Source organism: Heterodontus francisci, chromosome 23, assembly GCF_036365525.1.
Source record: "Heterodontus francisci isolate sHetFra1 chromosome 23, sHetFra1.hap1, whole genome shotgun sequence".
Lineage (NCBI taxonomy): Eukaryota > Metazoa > Chordata > Chondrichthyes > Heterodontiformes > Heterodontidae > Heterodontus > Heterodontus francisci.
The window spans coordinates 37,075,628-37,097,626 of NC_090393.1; the positions used below are offsets into that span (position 1 = coordinate 37,075,628).

General features: G+C 43.1%; 2 protein-coding genes across 13 annotated transcripts in view; one reads left to right on the forward strand and one right to left on the reverse strand.

Annotated features, from left to right (window-relative positions):
* Nucleotides 1-7,635, reverse strand: part of mtmr3 (myotubularin related protein 3) — a 158,476-nt gene extending 150,841 nt beyond the window's left edge. For all 10 annotated transcript variants that reach the window (XM_068055099.1, XM_068055098.1, XM_068055105.1 and 7 more), the window contains exon 1: nt 7,411-7,635. The gene's annotated coding sequence lies outside the window, so the exon portion shown is untranslated. The remainder of the gene's footprint in view (nt 1-7,410) is intronic.
* The window catches only part of ascc2 (activating signal cointegrator 1 complex subunit 2), a 74,578-nt gene continuing 59,960 nt past the window's right edge, over nt 7,382-21,999 (forward strand). For 2 of the 3 annotated variants that reach the window (XM_068055107.1, XM_068055109.1), the window contains exons 1-2: nt 7,382-7,707; nt 13,225-13,320. In XM_068055107.1, the coding sequence (XP_067911208.1) occupies nt 7,606-7,707; nt 13,225-13,320 (198 nt within the window). In that variant the 5' untranslated portion in view covers nt 7,382-7,605. Of the gene's footprint in view, nt 7,708-7,767; nt 7,860-13,224; nt 13,321-21,999 lie in introns of those variants that run through there. The other variant, XM_068055108.1, reaches the window with a different exon arrangement.

Here is a 21,999-nt window from a genome sequence, read left to right on the forward strand (position 1 = left end):
AGGCACATGGTAAAAAAAGATAAAACAAAATAATAAGGGGCTAGTCATAGTCTGAAATTATTGAACTCAATGTTCAGTCCGCAAGATTGCAGAGTGCCTAATCGAAAGATTGTGCGCTGCTCTTTAAGCTTGCGTTGATGTTCACTGGAACACTGCAGCAGGCCAAGGACAGACATTTGGGCATGAGACCAGGAAGGTGTGTAGAAATGGCAAGCAACTGGAAGCTCGGGATCATGCTTGCAGACTGAGCTGAGGTGTTCCGCAAAATGGTTACCCAATCTGCGTTTGGTCTTCCCAATGTAGAGGAGACCACATTATGAGCAGCAAATACAGCATACTAAATTGAAAGTACAAGAAGTAAATCGCTGCTTCAACTGAAAGGAGTTTTGGGGCCTTGTGATGAGGAGAGAGAAGGTAAATGGGCAGGTATTACACCTCCTGCAATTGCAGGGGAAGGTGCCGAGGTGTTGGGGATAATGGAGGAGCGGACCATGGTGTCTCAGAGGGAACAATCCCTTCGGAATGCTGACGGGAGGGGAGGGGTAGATGCGTTCGGTGGTGGCACCATGCTGGAGGTGGCGGAAATGGCGGAGGATCATCCTTTGGATGTGTGGGCTGGTGGGTGGAAAGTGAGGACATGGGGAACCCTATCGCGGTTCTGGCAAGGAGGGGAAGGGGTGAGGGAAGAAGTGCGGGTAATGGGTCGTACACGGTTGAGGGCCCTGATAACCACACTGGAGGGGAGCAAGGGGGGGAATCCTCAGATGAGGGAAAAGGGAGACATGTCAGATGCACTGTTGTGGAATGTTGCGTCATCAGAACAAATGAGACGGAGAAATTGGGAGAATGGAATGGAGTCCTTACAGGAAGCAGGGTGTGAGGAAATGTACTAGAGGTAGCTGTGGGAGTCAGTGGGCTTATAATGAATAATAGTGGACAGTCTATCCCCAAAGATGGAGACAGAGAAGTCGAGGAAGGAAAGGGAAGTGTCAGAGATAGACCCCGTAAAGGTGAGAGAAGGGTGGAAATTGGAAGCAAAGTTGATGAAGTTTCCCAGTTCTGAGCGAGATCAGGAAGTGGCACCGATACAGTCATTAATGTACCGGAAAAAGAGTTTAGGGGAGTGGATGGAGGGCTGAGTAGGACTGGAACAACGAATGTTCGACATACCCCACAAAAAGAGAGACATAACTAGGACCCATGCGGGTACCCATAGCAAGACCATTTATTTGAAGGAAGTGAGTGGAGTTGAAGGAGAAGTTGTTCAATGTGAGAACAAGTGCAGGCAGAGGAGGGTGGTGGTGGATGGGGACTGGTTGAGCCTCTGTTCAAAGAAGAAGCAGAGAGCCCTCAGACCGTCCTGGTGGGGGATGGAGGTGTCGAGAGATTGGACGTCCACAGTGAAGAGAAGGCCATTGGGGCCAGGAAACTGGAAATTGTCAAAATGACGTAGGGCGTCAGAAGAGTCACAGATGCAGGCGGGAAGAGATTAGACCAGGGCAGAAAAGATAGAGTGAAGATAGGAAGAAATAAGTTCAATGGGGCAGGAACAGGCTGAAATGATAGTTCTCCCAGGACAGTCCTGTTTGTGGATTTTGGGAAGGAGATAGAAGTGGGCTGTTTGGGGTTGCGGGTCTGAGGTTGGAAGCTGTAGAGGGAAGATCTCCGGAGACAAGGTCAGTGACAGACCTCTGGATTACTAGTCTGGTAATATAACCACTGTGCTATCATATCTCCTTAACAAATATAAAATAGTGGCTGTAGCTTCCTATGAGGAAAAGGAAGGTTTACAATATACAATGTAGACCCAGGGTTGTAATAGCATTTTCTATAAAATTTTGCTGAAAAACAATTTATTACGCTTTAACATTGTCTGTAACAGGAAATTTATATCTTCCCAGTTGATTCAAAACATTTGTTTTAACTCCTTCCTATTCTGTACTTGTTACCTAGCAAAATTGTTATTCAAAAATCCCTACTCTGCAATTTAAAGTATACAAATTATAAGGTTGACATTTAACTTACAGTGGCTGATCAAAATGCATTGGAGTCATTTATAACTGAATATTCGAACTTCTGGAAAATACTCGTTTCATTAAGTACTTTCCTTATTGAATTTCTGAAATTCCATTTTATAAAGTTGTATCTTAATTAAAATTCTTTACTTATAAAATGCTCAAACATGAACTGTCATTACTATTCTTTGGCCTCCTTGTCTCGAGACAATGGGTATGCGCCTGGAGGTGGTCAGTGATTTGTGAAGCAGTGCCTGGAGTGGCTATAAAGGCCAATTCTAGAGTGACAGACTCTTCCACAGGTGCTACAGATAAAAATTGGTTGTCGGGGCTGCTACACAGTTGGCTCTCCCCTTACGCTTCTGTCTTCTTTCCTGCCAACTGCTAAGTCTCTTCGACTCGCCACACTTTGGCCCCACCTAGATGGCTGCCTGCCAGCTCTGGCGAACGCTGGCAACTGACTCCCACGACTTGTGATCAATGTCACAGGACTTCATGTCGCGTTTGCAGACGTCTTTAAAGCAGAGACATGGACGGCTGGTGGGTCTGATACCAGTGACGAGCTCGCTGTACAATGCGTCCTTGGGGATCCTGCCCCATCTTCCATGCGGCTCACATGGCCAAGCCATCTCAAGCGCCGCTGGCTCAGTAGGGTGTATATGCTGGGGATGTTGGCTGCCTCGAGGACTTCTGCGTTGGAGATACGGTCCTGCCACCTGATGCCAAGGATTCTCAGGAGGTAGCAAAGATGGAATGAATTGAGACTTCGCTCTTGGCTGACATACGTTGTCCAGGCCTCGCTGCCGTAGAGCAAGGTACTGAGGACACAGGCTTGAAACACTCGGGCTTTTGTGTTCCGTGTCAGTGTGCCATTTTCCCACATTCCCTTGGCCAGTCTGGACATAGCAGCGGACGCCTTTCCCATGCGCTTGTTGATTTCTGCATTGAGAGACAGGTTACTGGTGATAGTTGAGCCTAGGTAGGTGAACTCTTGAACCACTTCCAGAGTGTAGTCGCCGATATTTATGGATGGGGCATTTCTGACGTCCTGTCCCATGATGTTGGTTTTCTTGAGGCTGATGGTTAGGCCAAATTCGTTGCAGGCAGCCGCAATCCTGTCGATGAGTCTCTGCAGACACTCTTCTGTGTGAGATATTAATGCAGCATCGTCAGCAAAGAGGAGTTCCCTGATAAGGACTTTCCGTACTTTGGTCTTCGCTCTTAGACGGGCAAGGTTGAACAACCTGCCCCATGATCTTGTCTGGAGGAAAATTCCTTCTTCTGAAGACTTGAACGTATGTGAGAGCAGCAGGGAGAAGAAAATCCCAAACAGTGTAGGTGCAAGAACACAGCCCTGTTTCACACCACTCAGGATAGGAAAGGGGTCTGATGAGGCGCCGCTATGCTGAATTGTGCCTTTCATATTGTCATGGAATGAGGCGATGATACTTAGTAGCTTTGGTGGACATCAGATCTTTTCTAGTAGTCTGAAGAGACCACGTCTGCTGACGAGGTCAGAGGCTTTGGTGAGATCAATGAAAGCAATGTAGAGGGGCATCTGTTGGTCACGGCATTTCTCCTGTAGCTGGCAAAGGGAGAAGAGCATGTCAATGGTCGATCTCTCTGCTCGAAAGCCACACTGTGCCTCAGGGTAGACACGCTCAGCCAGCTTCTGGAGCCTGTTTAAAGCGACTTGAGCGAAGACTTTCCCCACTATGCTGAGCAGGGAGATTCCACGGTAGTTGCTGTAGTCACCGCGGTCACCCTTGTTCTTATAGAGGGTGATGATATTGGCATTGCACATGTCCTGTGGTACTGCTCCCTCGTCCCAGCACAGGCAAAGCAGTTCGTACAGTGCTGAAAGTATAGCAGGCTTGGCACTCTTAATTATTTCAGGGGTAATGCCAGCTTTTCCGCTGGCTAGAGAATCAATGGCATCATTGAGTTCCGATTTTGATGGCTGTACGTCCAGCTCATCCATGACTGGCAGAGACTGGGCTGCATTGAGGGCGGTCTCAGTGATGCCAGGGTTGGGGCCGACCATGACTCATGGCCCTCCTGCCTTGGGTGCTATGGCACTGGTAGGATGGATGAGAATGGTCAGAGACTGCTTGAGTTATGTACCTATCATAACCTCTGCATCACCAACTCATTCTTTCACACTAAACCCTGTCACCAGGTTTCTTGGAGGCACCCAAGATCACGTCGTTGGCACCAGCTGGACCTCATCGTCACAAGGTGAGCCTCTTTAAACAGCGTTCAAATAACACGCAGCTTCCACAGTGCGGACTGCGACACTGACCATTCCCTGGTGTATAGCAAGGTTCGACTCAACCCAAAGAAGCTGCATCATTCCAAGCAGAAGGGCCGCCCGCGCATCAAAACTAACAGAATTTCTTATCCACAGCTGTTACATAAATTCCTAAATTCACTTGAAAAAGCCCTTCAAAACACTCCTACAGGGGATGCAGAGACCAAGTGGGCCCACATCAGAGACGCCATCTATGACTCAGCAATGACCACCTATGGCAAACGTGTGAAGCGGAATGCAGACTGGTTTCAATCTCAGTTTGAAGAGCTGGAACCTGTCATAGCCGCTAAGCGCATTGCACTGCTGAATGACAAGCCCCCAGCGAGTTAACATCCGTCGCACTTAAAGCAGCCAGAAGCGCTGCACAAAGAACAGCCAGGCACTGCGCAAATGACTACTGGCAACACCTATGCAGTCATATTCAGCTGGCCTCTGACACTGGAAACATCAGAGGAATGTATGATGGCATTAAGAGAGCTTTTGGGCCAACTATCAAGAAGATCGCCCCCCTCAAATCTAAATCAGGGGACACAACCACTGACCAACGCAAGCAAATGGACCGCTGGGTTGAGCACTACCTGGAACTGTACTCCAGGGAAAATGTTGTCATTACTATATAACAAATAAAAAGGCAATATGCACAATAAACAAAAGCCAATTTGTTGCGAGGCCACAGTACTCTCCAGGAAATTCACATGATTTTAACCACAAAAGCAACATTCAAGGACCTTCCAAAAGTCATGAGCATAATACCGCACGCAAAACCTTTTCAGCAATTTGTAAACTTTGCCATTTGAATTCATATTGCCCACTGGTTTACCAGTGGCGCCCAAATCCCAAGAAAGAATAAAAAATTCAAGGTCATCAGGCACAGTCAATGTGGTTTTGTGAAAGGGAAATCATGTTTAACCAATTTATTGGAGTTCTTTGAAGAAATACGTGCTATGGATAAAGGGGAACTGGTGGATGTATTGTACTTAGATTTCCAAAAAGCATTTGATAAGGTGCCACATCAAAGATTATTGTGGAAAATAAAAGCTCATGGTGTAGGCGGTAACATTTTGGCATGGACAGAAGATTGGCTAGCTAACAGAAAACAGAGCAGACATAAATGGGTCATTTTCTGGTTGGCGAGATGTAACGAGTGGTGTGCCACAGGGATCTGTGCTGGGGCCTCAACTTTTCACAATTTATATAAATGACTTAAGATGAAGAGACCAAATGTATGGTTGCTAAATTTGCTGATGACACAAAGATAGGTAGGAAAGTAACTTGTGAAGAGGGCATAAGGAAGCTACAAAGAAATATAGATAGGTTGAGTGGACAAAGATCTGGCAAATGGAGTATAATGTAGGAAAATGTGAAATTGTCCATTTTGGCAGAAAGAATAAAAAAAGCATATTATTTAAATGGTGGGAGATTGCAGAGGGTTCTGGGTGTCCGAGTGCATGAACCACAAAAGATTAGTATGCAGGTACAGAATGTAATTAGGAAAGCCAATAGAATATTATTTATTGCAAGGGGAATTTAATACCAAAGTAGGGAGGTTATGCTTTACAGGGCATTGGTGAGACCACATCTGGAGTACTGGGTACAGTATTGGTCTCCTTATTTAAGTAAGGATGTAAATGCATTGGATGCAGTTCAGAGAAGGTTTACTAGACTAATATCTGGAATGGGAGGGTTGTCTTATGAGGAAAGGTTGGACAGGTTAGGCTTGTATCCGCTGGAGTTTTGAAGAGCAAGAGGCAACTTGATTGAAACATATAAGATTCCGTGGGGTCTTGACAGGGTGGATGTGGAAAGGATGTTTCCTTGAGGGAGAATCTCGAACTAGAGGTCGCTGTTCAAAAATAAGGGGTTGTCCATTTAAAGACAGAGATGATGAGAAATCTTTTCCGAAGGCCGAGAGTCGTTGGAACTCTCTTCCTCAAAAAGCTGTGGAAGTAGAGTCCTAGAATATTTTAAAGCCAGAGGTAGACAAATTCTTGATGAGCAAGGGGGTGAAAGGTTATTGCGGGTAGGCAGGAATGTGGATTTGAGGTTACATGATCTTGTTGAATGGCAGAGCAGGCTCAAGGGGCAGAGTGGCTTACTCCTGCTCCTAATTCGTATGTTCGTACAAAAACTCTCAGCACGATTTTCTTACTACTGCCTTTATGGCCGTCAGGTTTTGTTAAGATATTAAATTAGTGACTTTCACATGTTATAAAACACAAGAGGACAGTTGGTGAGGTTCGTAAAATATCAGCTGACATAAAGTGTTTTGCTTGAAAATAATACACTGGCTTTTACTGGATTTGTAAATGCTATACATACTGCGTTATAAATCTCAGTAACGACAACAGCTAGCTGAGAAGCATGTGATTTCTTAATAATATAGTGCGAATTACACATGGCTTTCTTTCAGTAAATATTAAACGATAATTATAAATTGGACATCAAAATAAAATGCTATTTATCTAACAATCCCGTGTACAACTTTACAAAAATAAAAATCGACCCTTAAATATCTACTTAAAGCATCACGGTTTTATTCGCCTGTTTACAATGTTTACCCGGTTGAATTACATACAAAGTCAACTGCAGAATGAACCGGAATAAAATGTACCAATCCTCCCGCTTGCATAAAAAAGTGAATTGGATGTTTAAACATTCGAACACGGAAAATATTAAAGCGAAGCGCAGAGATATTTCATTATCAATATACCGATGAGTTTTAAAAAAAAAATCCAGCCACGTTGGACAGCAGCGAATAGGAACTACATCAGCTGAGCTGCACTAAACCCCCACTCAACTCATCATCATTTAAGTGAGTGCAAGACATCCCATTCAATAAGCAGCGGCTGTTCCACTGAATTGACAAGCGGTCTCCAATCTATCGTGCATTGCTAGATAATGTCGCGTGGGGATTTTCCACTAAGGCATGAACAAGTCACCACAGAAATAAATGGGCAGACATTTTTTTAAATAAAGAAAAGGGAGGGGGACGGAGGGAAAGGAGCCCCTGTAATCGGCGCATATCCCTGTACGCTGTCAAGATGGAGGGCGGACACCCTGAAAGCAAACAACTTGTAAACTAACCTGAGTGCGAGAGCAGCCAGCGGCCTCTTCCCCCTCTCCACCCCCAAAACAAACAAAACAAAAAGGGAGATTCTCCCTCCGGGAACGCAGACGTTCCGATGATCGAACCTGCCCCTCTTTTTTTTCACCGAAGAATGAGCATGATGGTTTGTTATTATTTTTCTTGCCACAAGAGATGAGCTGCCTCCTCAGAACATGGCGGCGGGAGGGGAGGGTAACGTCAACTCAACACACGACGTCAGGCGCCGGCCGTCAGCGAGCACGCGCGCCTTCTGGCGGGAGCTAGCGCCCCCTCTGGTGAGTCGCGGCAGCGAGAGCCTAAGCGCAGCCATTTGTTTTCAAACTCATCCACCGCCACGTCAACGCCCTCCGAACCGGAAGCACTTGCTGGGTAGCCGGTCAGAAGGAGTCGAGTGACGGCGTTTGGAGATTCTCATGTTTTACTTAAAGTGAGGTTATTCAGAAATTTTACTTTTAAAAGAATCATTTTGTGACGTAACTTATTACATAGGACCCACTTCTTTGTCAAAAGGAAGGGTTTATAAATTGATTTTTTTTCTGAACTCGCATATTATTGTTCATGCGTAATATAGGAAAGAAATGTGTCTTGGATTTTGTACCTTAAAGGAGCAATTCTAGCTGGGGTCTTGAAGCAAAGCAGGTCGCGTAAAACACTATTATAAATACGGTCTCTAGGTAAATGAAAGCAAAACACTGCGGATGTTGGAAATCTGAAATAAAAACAGAAAGTGCTGGAAATATTCAGCCGGTCTGGCCATATCCGTGGAGAGAGAAATAGAATTGACGTTTCGAGTCGGCTATGACTTCTTCAGTTCAACTCTGTTCTGGCTGTTCAAGAAAGACATTAATGACAATTGTGATAAATCTGTGTCCCAGACCATCTTTCCTTTCCAGTTCTAAGAGTGATGTAGGACCATGTGTATGAGATGAAAATAGGAGGGAAACTGTTAATTTAAAAGCAAAATACTGCAGATGCTGGAAATCTGAAATAAAAACAAAGTGCTGGAAATACTCAGCAGATCAGTCAGCATCTGTGGAGCGAGAAGCAGCGTTAACATTTCAGGTCTGTGACCTTTAATCAGAACTGGCAAAGGTTAGAAAATAATTAGATTTTATGCAGGTGGTGGTGGGGAAGAGAACAAAAGCTTGATGGGGCAGAGGACAGGAGAGGTTAAATAACAAAGCTGTCCTGGGACAAAGGCAAAGAGTGTTTTAATGCTTGTGGTGAAAGACAAAGCATTCGTCCAGAGAGAGTGTTAATAGTGGAATAATGAGTAGTTCTGTCTACATGAAAAACAGGCACATAGTTAGAAAATAAAATAAAGTTTAAAAAAATATATATTTAAGAAAAGGCTAGTCATGCTCTCAAGTTATTGAACTCAATGTTCAGTCCGCAAGACTGTAGAGTGCCTAATCGAAAGATCAGGTGCTGCTCCTTGAGCTTGCATTGATGTTCACTGGAGCAGGCCAAAGACAGAAATGTTGACATGAGAACAGGGGGCTGGGTGTTGAAATGGCAAGCAACTGGATACTTGCGGTCATGTTTTTGGACTGAGCGGAGATGTTCTGCAAAACGGTCACCTAATCTGCGTTTGGTATCCCCAATAAAATGTTGGAAAAGGTTATGAGACAGGATTTATAATCATCTTGAAAAGAATAAGTTCATTAGCGATAGTCAGCACGGTTTTGTGATGGGTAGGTCGTGCCTCACAAACCTTATTGAGTTTTTCGAGAAGGTGACCAAACAGGTGGATGAGGGTAAAGCAGTGGATGTGGTGTATATGGATTTCAGTAAGGCGTTTGATAAGGTTCCCCACGGTAGGCTATTGCAGAAAATACGGAAGTATGGGGTTGAAGGTGATTTAGAGCTTTGGATCAGAAATTGGCTAGCTGAAAGAAGACAGAGGGTGGTGGTTGATGGCAAATGTTCATCCTGGAGTTTAGTTACTAGTGGTGTACCGCAAGGATCTGTTTTGGAGCCACTGCTGTTTGTCATTTTTATAAATGACCTGGAAGAGGGTGTAGAAGGGTGGGTTAGTAAATTTGCGGATGACACGAAGGTCGGTGGAGTTGTGGATAGTGCCGAAGGATGTTGTAGGGTACAGAGGGACATAGATAGGCTGCAGAGCTGGGCTGAGAGATGGCAAATGGAGTTTAATGCGGAAAAGTGCGAGGTGATTCACTTTGGAAGGAGTAACAGGAATGCAGAGTACTGGGCTAATGGGAAGATTCTTGGTAGTGTAGATGAACAGAGAGATCTTGGTGTCCAGGTGCATAAATCCCTGAAGGTTGCTACCCAGGTCGATAGGGCTGTTAAGAAGGCATATGGTGTGTTAGCTTTTATTAGTAAGGGGATCGAGTTTCGGAGCCACGAGGTCATGCTGCAGCTGTACAAAACTCTGGTGAGACTGCACCTGGAGTATTGCGTGCAATTCTGGTCACCGCATTATAGGAAGGATGTGGAAGCTATGGAAAGGGTGCAGAGGAGATTTACTAGGATGTTGCCTGGTATGGAGGGAAGGTCTTACAAGGAAAAGCTGAGGGACTTGAGGTTGTTTTTGTTAGAGAGAAGGAGGAGGAGAGGTGACTTAATAGAGACATATAAGATAATCAGAGGGTTAGATAGGGTGGATAGTGAGAGTCTTTTTCCTCGGATGGTGATGGCAAACACGAGGGGACATAGCTTTAAGTTGAGGGGTGATAGATATAGGACACATGTCAGAGGTAGTTTCTTTACTCAGAGAGTAGTAGGGGCATGGAACGCCCTGCCTGCAGCAGTAGTAGACTCGCCAACTTTAAGGGCATTTAAGTGGTCATTGGGTAGACATATGGATGAAAATGGAATAGTGTAGGTCAGATGGTTTCACAGGTCGGTGCAACATCGAGGGCCGAAGGGCCTGTACTGCGCTGTAATGTTCTAATTCTAATATAGAGGCAACCCCATTGTGAGCAGCGAATACAGTATACTAGATTGAAGGAAGTACAACTTAATCGCTGCTTCACCTGGAAGGAGTGTTTGGTGTCTTGGATTGTGAGGAGAGAGGAAGTGAAAGGGCAGGTATTACACCTCCTGCGATTGCATGGGAAGGGGCCGAGGTATTGGGGATGATGGAGGAGTGGACCAGGGTGTCGCGGAGGGAACGATTGCTTTGGAATGCTGACTGTAGGGAAAGGGAAGATGTGTTTGGTGGTGGCATCACGCTGGAGGTGGAGGAAATGGAGGGCAACTGTTAAATTATGTATAATGAACACAAGATAGATTTTATGATTCACTTAAGCATGTGGAGATGTGCATAACCCTTTTAACGTTATTTTCTCTCGACCTTTACAATTGTAATTTTCATTGCTCGAAAGAGCCAGCAGATAATTTATAAAAAAAACAGCAGCTACTTTGTGTCTAAAATGTCAATTTTAAGTTTACAAATATGTAACGTATAACTATTATCAGTAAATTCTGAAGGCCACGTTATAATCATTCATGTGAAATTTCCACTTAATGTGTTAAAAACAATAAGCAAATGTGTTTTTATAAAAACACGATGGAAATCAGAACATCCAATGTAACTATTATGTGCTAAATTTAATATTCTCTCAGTAACATTTGACTGAATTTATTCTCTCAAAAAATGGTGAAATCATCACTGAAAGATGAGTCAATTGTTAGTTATTGTGTTATATTAGCTGTTATATTCTTGGGCACACTCCAAACCTATTGGTGAGATCTGCTAAAGCAAATTGAAAAGAACCTTGCATTGCACAATATTAATGATGCTGAGGAGCTTGTTAACAGCATCTAGAGACTTCTTGAGTGATGTTTTATGCTGCTTTTATGGTTAGTTGAGTTGGAGGTGTTGTATATTCGCCAGCTGGTTTTGTGTATTGGTACCAACAGACAATAGAAAAAAATACAGTAAAGTCACAATGTTGCTCTGATGCTTTTAGCTCATTGTCTTATTGCTCTGTCACTACACAAATGTATAAGAGTACTGTAACCACCATTATTTTCATCCAACTTGTATAGCTCGAAATACTCTGTCCAGATATGATCCAAGTTTGGGAGGAGCAAATCTATAATCATACTGCTGAGAGTTTATCATAGTTTTAGGGGACAGAGTACAAAAAAAATCAATGCTTGCCAATAAGCTTTTTCATAGTCCAATTGGGAAACAAATTGCTTTTAATGTGACAGTATCATGCCCAATATGCTTTACTGGAAATCTAATGATAATGCTATGTCAGTCTGTGCACAGTATATCTGAATTGTGTCTGAAATTTCCTGATGTCTTGTATAGGTGGTATTCATTGGTTGCTGCTATTGCACCATTTTTTAAATAAACAACTGATTTTTTTTTCACTATCCAAGAACTGTCACTTGAGCTAAGCCAGAGGAAATGAATCCTTGGGGTGAAATTCCTCCTTTCAATAGTTTTATCAAAAAGGCGCATGCAAGTTCTGAAGAGGATTCCACGAATATTAGCAATTGGAATAATTTCATCAATTTCTCTCATAGTTTTTTATTCAGTTAGAAAAAAAACTTGCATTTATATAGTGCCTTGTCAAATTTCCAGGATGTGAAGTGTTTCAAAACTAATGAATTATTGTTACGTGTACAAACATGCCAACCTTTTTGAGTACAACAAGAACCCACAAAAACATTTTGGATAAGTAAACAGTTAATCTGTTGTTTGGTGTCTGAGAAAAGATTGTTAACATTAGGCAAATGTCTTGCATTTTGAATTGTGCCATAGAATATTTTATGATCAATAGAGAGGGCAGATAGCACCTCGATTAAACACCTCATATATGAAACCGGGTACACTGGCGATGCATCCCTCCGTACTCCACTAAAACAACTGTCTAGATTTTGTGCTGAAGTCCTGGAGTGAGGCTTGAACTAAGTCCGATGAGAGCGCTACCAACTGAGCTAATTTTTATACAATTAGTTTATAAAGGGAAACACCCACTTTTTCTGACCAAACACACCCCATTGACCTGAGCCGCAGTGCTTGCTGCCAACATGAGAGAACAGACCTGGACCAATGTGAGGGCACACAGCAGATGTTAGTACCTGAATTCTGGTTTAACCTGGTGTGAAGTGTTTATTTATGAATATGCATTAGTGTATATGTGGTTGGCTATTTATTGATGCAATTGGAACTGCATTTTTTGCAACAGGTATTGCCAATTTATTTACATTCTGGAAAAAGTTGACCGTGCATTTGTAACGATCCAGCATTTGAACAAGTGGGCAGCACAGTGGTGCAGTGGTTAGCACCACAGCCTCACAGCTCCAGCGACCTGGGTTCAATTCTGGGTACTGCCTGTGTGGAGTTTGCAAGTTCTCCCTGTGTCTGCGTGGGTTTCCTCCCACATGCCAAAGACTTGCAGGTTGATAGGTAAATTGGCCATTAGAAATTGCCCCTAGTATAGGTAGGTGGTAGGGAAATATAGGGACAGGTGGGGATATGGTAAGAATATGGAATTAGTGTAGGATTAGTATAAATGGGTGGTTGATGATCGGCACAGACTCGGTGGGCCGAAGGGCCTGTTTCAGTGCTGTATCTATAAATAAAATTTAAAAAAAAATAAATTTAAAAAGTTTCAACTCGCAGGTATTGTAGGTTGGTTTTGTGTATTAATACCAATATGCAATAGTTGCTTTTCGTGGGTTTTAGCTTATTTTGCCAAAATTGCCATCCAGAATTCAAAAACAAATGCAGTAACGTAATTTAAATGATTTTATTTGATACACTTCAAATTGACGTAGTTTCTTTTTTTTAATGCTGACATTAGGAAAAATACATCATGCCACTGACTCTGCCTCTAGATCAAATACAACTGTCTGAACTGGACAAAAAGACTGGGAAAGCCCAACAGTTACCAGCATTGGTGAGTTGTGTGCTTAAGTCCTACCTCTAATAGTAAACTATTATTAGCTGTATGAGTTTTAAATTTTTCCTCCCGTAATCTATCCTTGGATGTCCTCCTCCTCTTCATCCAAATGCTGCACTTTGGTGACATCATCTGAAAACATGGGGTAAACCTCCAAATATACGCTGACATACAACAAGCTGAACCCTTCCACCACTCCTCCCTCTATCTCTGTGCCTGCACACACCATCCCCCACCCCACCTGCTTTTGTGCTGTTAGACAATTTATCTTAGATGAGTCACCATTTCCTCTAGTTACATGTTGGAAAGATCAAAGCTATCATCCATGGCTCCCGTCATGAAACCTTTTTCTGGGCCACCAGTCACCTTTTTCCACTGACTGTCTTGGGTTGCTCTCAGCATCTCATTCAGTCTCCAGCTGTGCTTCAAACTCCCATATCCTCTCCATCCCAAAGACAGCATACTTCCACTTCTATAACATTGTCAGCTCTACCATTGTCCACCTGCTGATGAAACACTCATCCGTGCCTTTCTCACCTCCAGATTAGACCGCTCAAATGATTTCTTGGTTGGCTTTGCGACCTCGCTGCTGTAAACTTTGGCTCATTCAAATTCTGTTGCTTGTATCCTATCCCACTTACCCATCATTCCTGTCCTTGCTGACCTACACTGGCTCCTTCTTGCAGCAGTACCCCAGCTCCAACTTTCAGTTACCTTTTCTCGAAGTGATTGAACACCTCTGCTGCACACTGTGGACAGGAATTCCTGATCTCGTGAGAATTCTGATCTATGGACTGCAACAGCATTCAGTTGAAGTAACAGTACTCAGGAGGCAGAAGAGAAAGATCCAGCACTGAAGTGATGGGAAATGATAGGAAGAGTTGGCAATGGTGTTGTGGAAGTGAGGGGAGTGCGTTTGTGAACTGGGCAGAAGGGAAAGGAGGATTGGAAATGAGAAATGACAGCATGGAATTGGAGTGTTGTGCAAGAGAAGAATGCCAGGAGAAAATTGGAGGGATGGGGAAAGGAAAATGCCGACTTGAACTTGAACTGGGAACTGAAAGAAGATGATTGCTAGCTTAAATTGGAGGTGGGGTCTGGGGTTAGGATAGTAAAGTGCCACCTTGAATTGGGTTGATAAGGGGGAGAATAGTGCCAACAAATTTGGAAAAAGAAAACAAACTGTTGGACATCCTAAGCACGTTTATGGTGATGGCAGCAACTTTTTATATGTGGTTCACGGACTCCGTGATAAGCAACTATGTGGCCCACCAAGATAAAGTATGGACAACCCTGCTATAGTTAATGATGCTGCACAGAAACCCAGATGATGTCACATTTTGCAACATTGGGAAGCAGATTTTTCATTATGTATAATATAATGGTAACATGATATTACAAAGCAACTTCAACCTTTTTTTGGCCTTTTACCAAAGTTTTTTTCCACATTTTCTTCATGTAGAATGTTACTGGGACATGTGTGTGAAATACTTGTAGAAATGTGAGTTGACAAAAGCAGTTGACAATTTTTCAACATTAGATATCCATCAAAAGTTCTAAATAAAATTTCTGTCTCAAAACCACCTTTCTCTTAAGTGCATAAGCTTTCAGTTTTCACTTGGGCCACTGATGGAAATCCACGTGAAAGAAAAACTCTTTGTAGTAGAAGGAAATAAAAAATACGTCATGATTGGCCACATAATTAAATTAATAGGCCAGATTTTGCTGTTGTAATGACAGCGAAACTGTTAGCCTTCACCATCATTCTGTGAAACTGAACACAACTTCTGGTTTCCACACATGCACAGTTAAAGGCAGAAATCCAGAAATTGCTGTCAATGATTTCCCACTCTTCTACAGGGTGTGCTGTTCTCGTCCTCACAAATGGAAATCAATTAGGAATCACTGAATTGACAGGAGCTTAAACTTTTTATGCTATTATCCTCACTGTTAAAACCTTTGAAAATTTACGCCTTGTTGATTGAAGTGTAACTGGGTTCTTAATGGCATACTAACTTCATAATTACTGCTAAATACCCTCAATGGCTCCAAAAAGCTAATTTTATATTTATGGAATGTCCAATTTTTCCATTCCATGATAATTCCATAGATTTTTTAAATATAAAAACTTGTTTATGATATTTCAGCTTCTACCTTAATCCCATGTCTGTGCCCCAATTGTTATTTTGCTCCCTGTAAAATTATAAAAGTGAACAATAGGTAAAATCTGTCTGTTTCTTCTGCTTTGCTGACAGTTCTTCGCTGTGATTGGCTGCTTAGTTTGCTTGATGACATCACTTGCTGGTTGCCAAAAATCCCCTCTAGATAGCGCTAGAATGAAATTAGTGTCAGGAAAGGTGAAATCCACACCATCAAGCTCGCATGATCTTTGTGGCAGCATTCTTTGAGTCAGTGGTGATAGGTGTTGCTTTGCTGCTGACTGCAAAATACGGTCATTTTTACCACTTTTGAGTCTAACTATAACCCACATGTGATTCAGTCACTTCTGTGAGTTATCCAGTCAGTGTCTTTTGTGATATGATAAATATCTTCACATGCTTGGCCATGGTATATATTCTATCTCCTTCCATTTAAATAGAAAGGGAATGCCTTTGAGAGTGTGCCAGTAGCCCAGCTGAGAACTGACAAAATGCATTTAACGGTAACAAGGTATTTTGTGAGATAGTTTGGCATGTAACGAGTTTGTAACAATTTGGTTGTTAATCTGTATTTACATATTAAAAGAGAACCTGTAGGTATTATAGATTTTGCATCCAAAATTGTGGTCAGTTTTGATGTCACCTATCAAAGAAACCCTTCATTTGCTATCCTAGGAGATTTAGCCAGACTGACCACAGATTGCTTCTCCAGTTTACATTGTGTTCTGGGCAAAAACGAATACTGTGAGATTATTTGAGAGTAACATTGTCTCAGACCCCCAGATTATCTCTCCCTTGACTTTTGCCTAGAATTTTTCTTTTGCCCACCAAAACAGACAGGCCTTTGTTTTTCAAATGAGGTATTAAACCAAAATCTCTAACGTTACAAAACAGCATCCTTACAATTTCATATTAGGTATGAAGAGGGCTTCTGAAAACTGTGGCTATGTTGTTATGCGATCCAGGAAATGCCACTGTCCACAAAATTAATTTGTCTTTTTTCTGATTTTTCCCTCATTGTTCTTGGTTTTCATCTGATGCTGCTGCTTTTCTGGGGTTTGAATTGTGCTGCATTTTGTGCACAGGATCAGGAAATCCTATCCAGAAGGTATAGCAGTATTTAATCCACTGAAGTAGCAGCATCAAATGGGTGTTGGGAGTGGTGGTTAGAGACAAATCAGAGAAGACTGGCTCTTGGAAATGGTGGGATGGTGGGGGTGAGGGTAGTGGCGAACAGTGACTGTCTAATTGGGGGGAGAGAGAAGCAAGATTTGTAGCTCCATAAAGTAGAATGGGAGGATGAAATTAACAGTTTAGCAACAGAATACCAATACATATCCATAGTAGTCCACAGTTTCTCCAAAACATGAGAAAATCCTGCAATTTTTGTACCATTTTCGCAATGGTCCAGAGTATGAGCTAAATTCCTTTAGAGAGGTATTGAGCTCATTCCCTATTGTCCCGAAGATGATCACTCTGGCCAATTGTCTTCAAATAACTTTTTATACATGGAAGCAAATAATAAGACTATGCATGAGGGCATTTCCAATTTAATCCAGCATAAATTGGCTGCTTGTTACTAATAGATCCGGACAGTTCACTTTCTGCATGAAGAGGCAAACATAAGGTCACATACTTGGAGTTTGTTTGTACTTGCTTCAAAATATAATTGCGTTCTTTGTAGTTTGTTCTAATCTGAATGTAGTACCCAGAATGTCTTGTCAGGTGATGCAGGAAAAAAATGTTTGTGACCAATATTTCGACTCATTCAAAGTAAAATATACTATATTGCAAAGGCAAGTTTTAAATGATTCTTCTAAAAATTGAGAGCACGTGAGCGGGACCAGCAGGCACTTCAAAAGAGTGGCAGCAAAGAGCGAGCGAGTGGGACCAGCAGGCACTTCAAAAGAACGGCGGCGGGAAGCAGAGTGAGAGAGAGCGGGATCAGTAGGCACTTCAAAAGAGCGTCAGTAGAGAGCGATGAAGTGGGACCAGCAGGCACTTCAAAAAAGTAGTGGCGGGAAGCAGAGAGAGAGTATGCGGGCGGGACCAGCAGGCACTTCAAAAGAGCAGCAGCGGGGAGCAGAGAGAGAGCGCAGGTAGGACCAGCAGGCAGTTCAAAAGAGCGGCGGCAGAGAGAGAGTGAGCGGGACCAGCAGGCATTTCAAAAGAGCGGCGGCAGAGAGCGAGAAAGAGTGGTACTAGCAAGCAGTGTAAAAGAGCTATCCTATCCAGTCTAGGCCACCAGAGCAGACTGACCTCATTCTGAGGGGAAAAAATTCAAAAGTGTGACATCACAGGATTGGTTCGTGAATTTTTATTGTTTATTTCTCAAAGCTCAGGTAATTTTACTAATTGTAAGGCTTTATTTACTAATACTAGCAAAGCTCAATTGATTGGTGAATATTTCCTTAGTTATTTAAAACACAATCAGGACGTCAGGGCAGGTGATGTGTTGCAACTGCAACACATGGGAGCTGGTGGACGCCAGTGCCAGATCCATGGCAACCACGTCTGCAGAAAGTGCCTACAGCTCGAGGACCTTCAGCTCAGAGTCAGTGAGCTAGAGTCCGAGCTACAAACACGGCGATGCATCAGGCAGGGGGAACGATACCTGGGCACTTTGTTCCAGGAGGCAGTCACATACCATTGGATAGGGTCCTCTGATTTGGTCAGGGACAGGAGGGTGTGACTGCTATTAAGGCAGGTAAAGGGATTGAGAAGGCAGAAATGAAGAAGTCTCAGACCTTGCAATTCTCCAGCAGGTTTGAGGTTCTTTCAGCTTGTATGGATGAGAGCGAGGGCTGCAGGGTGGATACACAAACTGACTATGGCATCGTGGTACAGGAAGCCATTCAAGCGGGGTGGGGGTATTAAATAGGAATGTACTGGTAGTAGGGGACAGTACAGTCAGGGGGATAGATACCGTTCCCTGCAGCCAGGAGACAGTCCAGAAGGCTGTGTTGCCTGCCCGGTTCCAGGGTTCGAGACATCTGCTAGAGGCTGGAGAGGAACTTGCAGTGGGAGGGGGGGGGGATCGAGTTGTTGTGGTCTACGTGGGTACCAATGACATAGATAGGAAAGAGGTTCTGCATAGGAAGTATGAACAGCCAGGGGCTAAATTAAAAAGAAAAACCTTAAAGATAATAATCCTCTGGGTTATTATCATGAGCAAATTGGCGTGGGGTAGATAAGATTAGAGAGTTAAATGTGTGGGGCAAAGATTGGTGTGGGAGAAATGGGTTTCGATTCATAGGGCATTGGTACCTGTATTGGGGAGAGTGGGAGCTGTACCACTGGAATGGTCAACACCTGAACCATGCTGGGACCAGTGTTCTGGCGAGTCATGTAACTAGGGCAGTAGAGAGTGCTTTAAACTAAATAGTGGGGGGGGTGGGTGACGTATCAAGTCAGGGAAGATGTGGTAATTTAAAGAGAGAGGAGAGGCAAGAGAGCAAGATAGCAATAAGGATGATAATCAGGGTGTGACAAGAAGGGATAGTGCATACAAACTCAAAAAGTGAGCCAGCAGATAAGATTAGAGGTTATGAACAAATAGAGTGAGGGGAGGGTTCAGGAGAGGTGAGATTTAGAAATCCAAAGAGAAAGGCCGAGGCATCGGAACAGTATAGCGTTGTGGGTAAAGCAGATTGGGACAGAGTGTTTAACAGAAATTGTATATCGGCAAATAAGGTGATTGATGGGAACAGAAGCAAAAACAGAAATTAAAGGTTCTATGTGTGAAGTATCTGCAATAAGATAGATGAACTAGTGGCACAAATAGAGGCACATGATTTAGATCCAATCGCCATTACAGAGACATGGTTGCATTGTGATCAAGGTTGGGAAATAAATATCCCAGGGTGCACAATATTTCAGAAAGACACAATAGCAAAGGGTAGCACTGATGGTAAAGGATGACATAAGGGCATTTGTGAGAACAGATCTGGCATCAGAAGATCATGAAATAGAATCAATATGGGTGGAAATAAGGAATATCAAGAATCAGAGAACTCTGGTGGGAGTAGTTTATAGGCTCCCTAACAGTAGTTATACAGTTGGACAGAGCATTACACAAGAATTTTTTTTTTTATTTGTTCCTGGGATGTGGGCATTGCTGGCTAGGCCAACATGTATTGCCCATCCCTAATTGCCCTTGAGAAGGCGTTGGTGAACTGCCTTCTTGAACCGCTGCAATCCATGTGGGGTAGGTACACCCACATTGCTGTTAGGAAGGGAGTTCCAGGATTTGACCCAGCGACAATGAAGGAATGGCGATATAGTTCCAAGTCAGGATGGTGTGTGGCTTGGAGGGGTACTTGCAGTTGGCGGTGTTCCCATGCATCTGCTGCCCTTGTCCTTCTAGGTGGTAGAGGTCGTGGGTTTGGAAGGTGCTGTTGAAGGAGCCTTGGTGCATTGGAGCTTGTAACAAAAGCAATGTAATAATTGTGGGGGACATTAATCTTCATATAGACTGGGACAATGAAATTGGCAGGAGTGGTCCAGAAGATGCATTTGTAGAATGTTTTTGGGACAGTTTCTTGGAGCAATACATTGTAGAGCTAACTAGGGATAAAGCTATCTTAGATCTAGTATTGTGTAATGAAGCAGGGTTAATAAGCAATGTCATAGTAAAAGATCCACTGGGAAACAGTGATCATAATACCACTGAATTCCATGTTAAGTTTGAAAGTGATATGCTCCAATCACAAACGTGAATCTTAAACTTAAAGCCAATTATGTAGGGATGAGGGGAGAATTGGATAAATGGACTAAAAGGTATGGCGGTAAATGAACAGTGGGAAACCTTTAAAGAAACAATTCAAAATGTTCAACAAAAATACATTCCTTTGAAAAACAAAAATTTGTCGAGGAAAGACCCATCCATGGCTCACTCAAGAAGTTAAGGATAGTATTCTTCTTCTTTGGCCTCCTTGTCTCGGGAGACAATGGGTAAGCGCCTGGAGGTGGTCAGTGGTTTGTGGAGCAGCGCCTGGAGTGGCTATAAAGGCCAATTCTAGAGTGACAGGCTCTTCCACAGGTGCTGCAGAAAAATACATTCCTTTGAAAAACAAAAATTTGTCGAGAAAGACCCATCCACGGTTCACTCAAGAAGTTAAGGATAGTATTAGATTAAAAGAAAAAGACTTGCAATGTTGCAAAAAAGAATAGCAAGTCTGAGGATTGGGAGTGTTTTAGAAACCAGCAAAGAGCCACCAAAAAGTTGATTAAAAAGGGAAAAAATAGAATATGAGAGTAAACTAGCCAGTAACACAAAAACAAATTGTAAGAGCTTATATAGTTATATGAAAAGGAAGAGAGTAGCTAAAGTAAATATTGGTCCCTTGGAAGCAGAGACAGGAGCAATTATCATGGGGAATGAGGAAATGGCAGAGGCATTGAACAAATATTTTGTGTCTCTCTTCACAGTAGAAAACACAAGTTTCATGCCAGAAATAAACCATAACCTCGGGGCTAAAAAGTGAGGAAATTAAGAAAATTCATATCTGCTGAGAAAAAGTATTGGAGAAACTCAAAGGACTTAAAGGGTGAGCCATACATCAGTGGTAGGGAAATTATTAGAGAGGATTCTTCGGGACAGGATTTACTCCCATTTGGAAGCAAACAAACTTATTCGCGAGAGGCAGCATGGTTTTGTGAAGGGGAGGTCGTGTCTCACTAATTTGATTGAGTTTTTTGAGGAAGTGACAAAGATGATTGATGAAGGAAGGGCAGTGGATGTTGTCTACATAGACTTCAGAAAAGCCTTTGACAAGGTCCCTCATGGCAGACTGGTACAAAAGGTGAAGTCACACGGGATCAGAGGTGAGCTGGCAAGATGGATACAGAACTGGCTCAGTCATAGAAGACAGGGTAGCAGTGGAAGGGTGCTTTTCTGAATGGAGGGATGTGACTAGTGGTGTTCCGCAGGGATCAGTGCTGGGACCTTTGCTCTTTGTAGTATATTATAAATGATTTGGAGGAAAATGTAGCTGGTCTGATTAGTAAGTTTGCGGACGACACAAAGGTTGGTGGAGTTGCGGATAGTGATGAGGATTGTCAGAGGATTAGGATATATCGGTTGGAGACTTGGGCGGAGAAATGGCAGATGGAGTTTAATCCGGACAAATGTGAGGTAATGCATTTTGGAAGGTCTAATGCAGGTGGGAAGTATACAGTAAATGGCAGAACCCTTAGGCATATTGACAGGCAGAGAGATCTTGGCGTATAGGTCCACAGGTCACTGAAAGTGGCAACGCAGGTGGATAAGGTAGTCAAGAAGGCATATGGCATGCTTGCCTTCATCGGTCGGGGCATAGAGTATAAAAATTGGCAAGTCATGCTGCAGCTGTACAGAACTTTAGTTAGGCCACACTTAGAATATTGCGTGCAATTCTGGTCGCCACACTACCAGAAGGACGTGGAGGCTTTGGAGAGGGTACAGAAGAGGTTTACCAGGATGTTGCCTGGTCTGGAGGGCATTAGCTATGAGGAGAGGTTGGATAAACTCGGATTG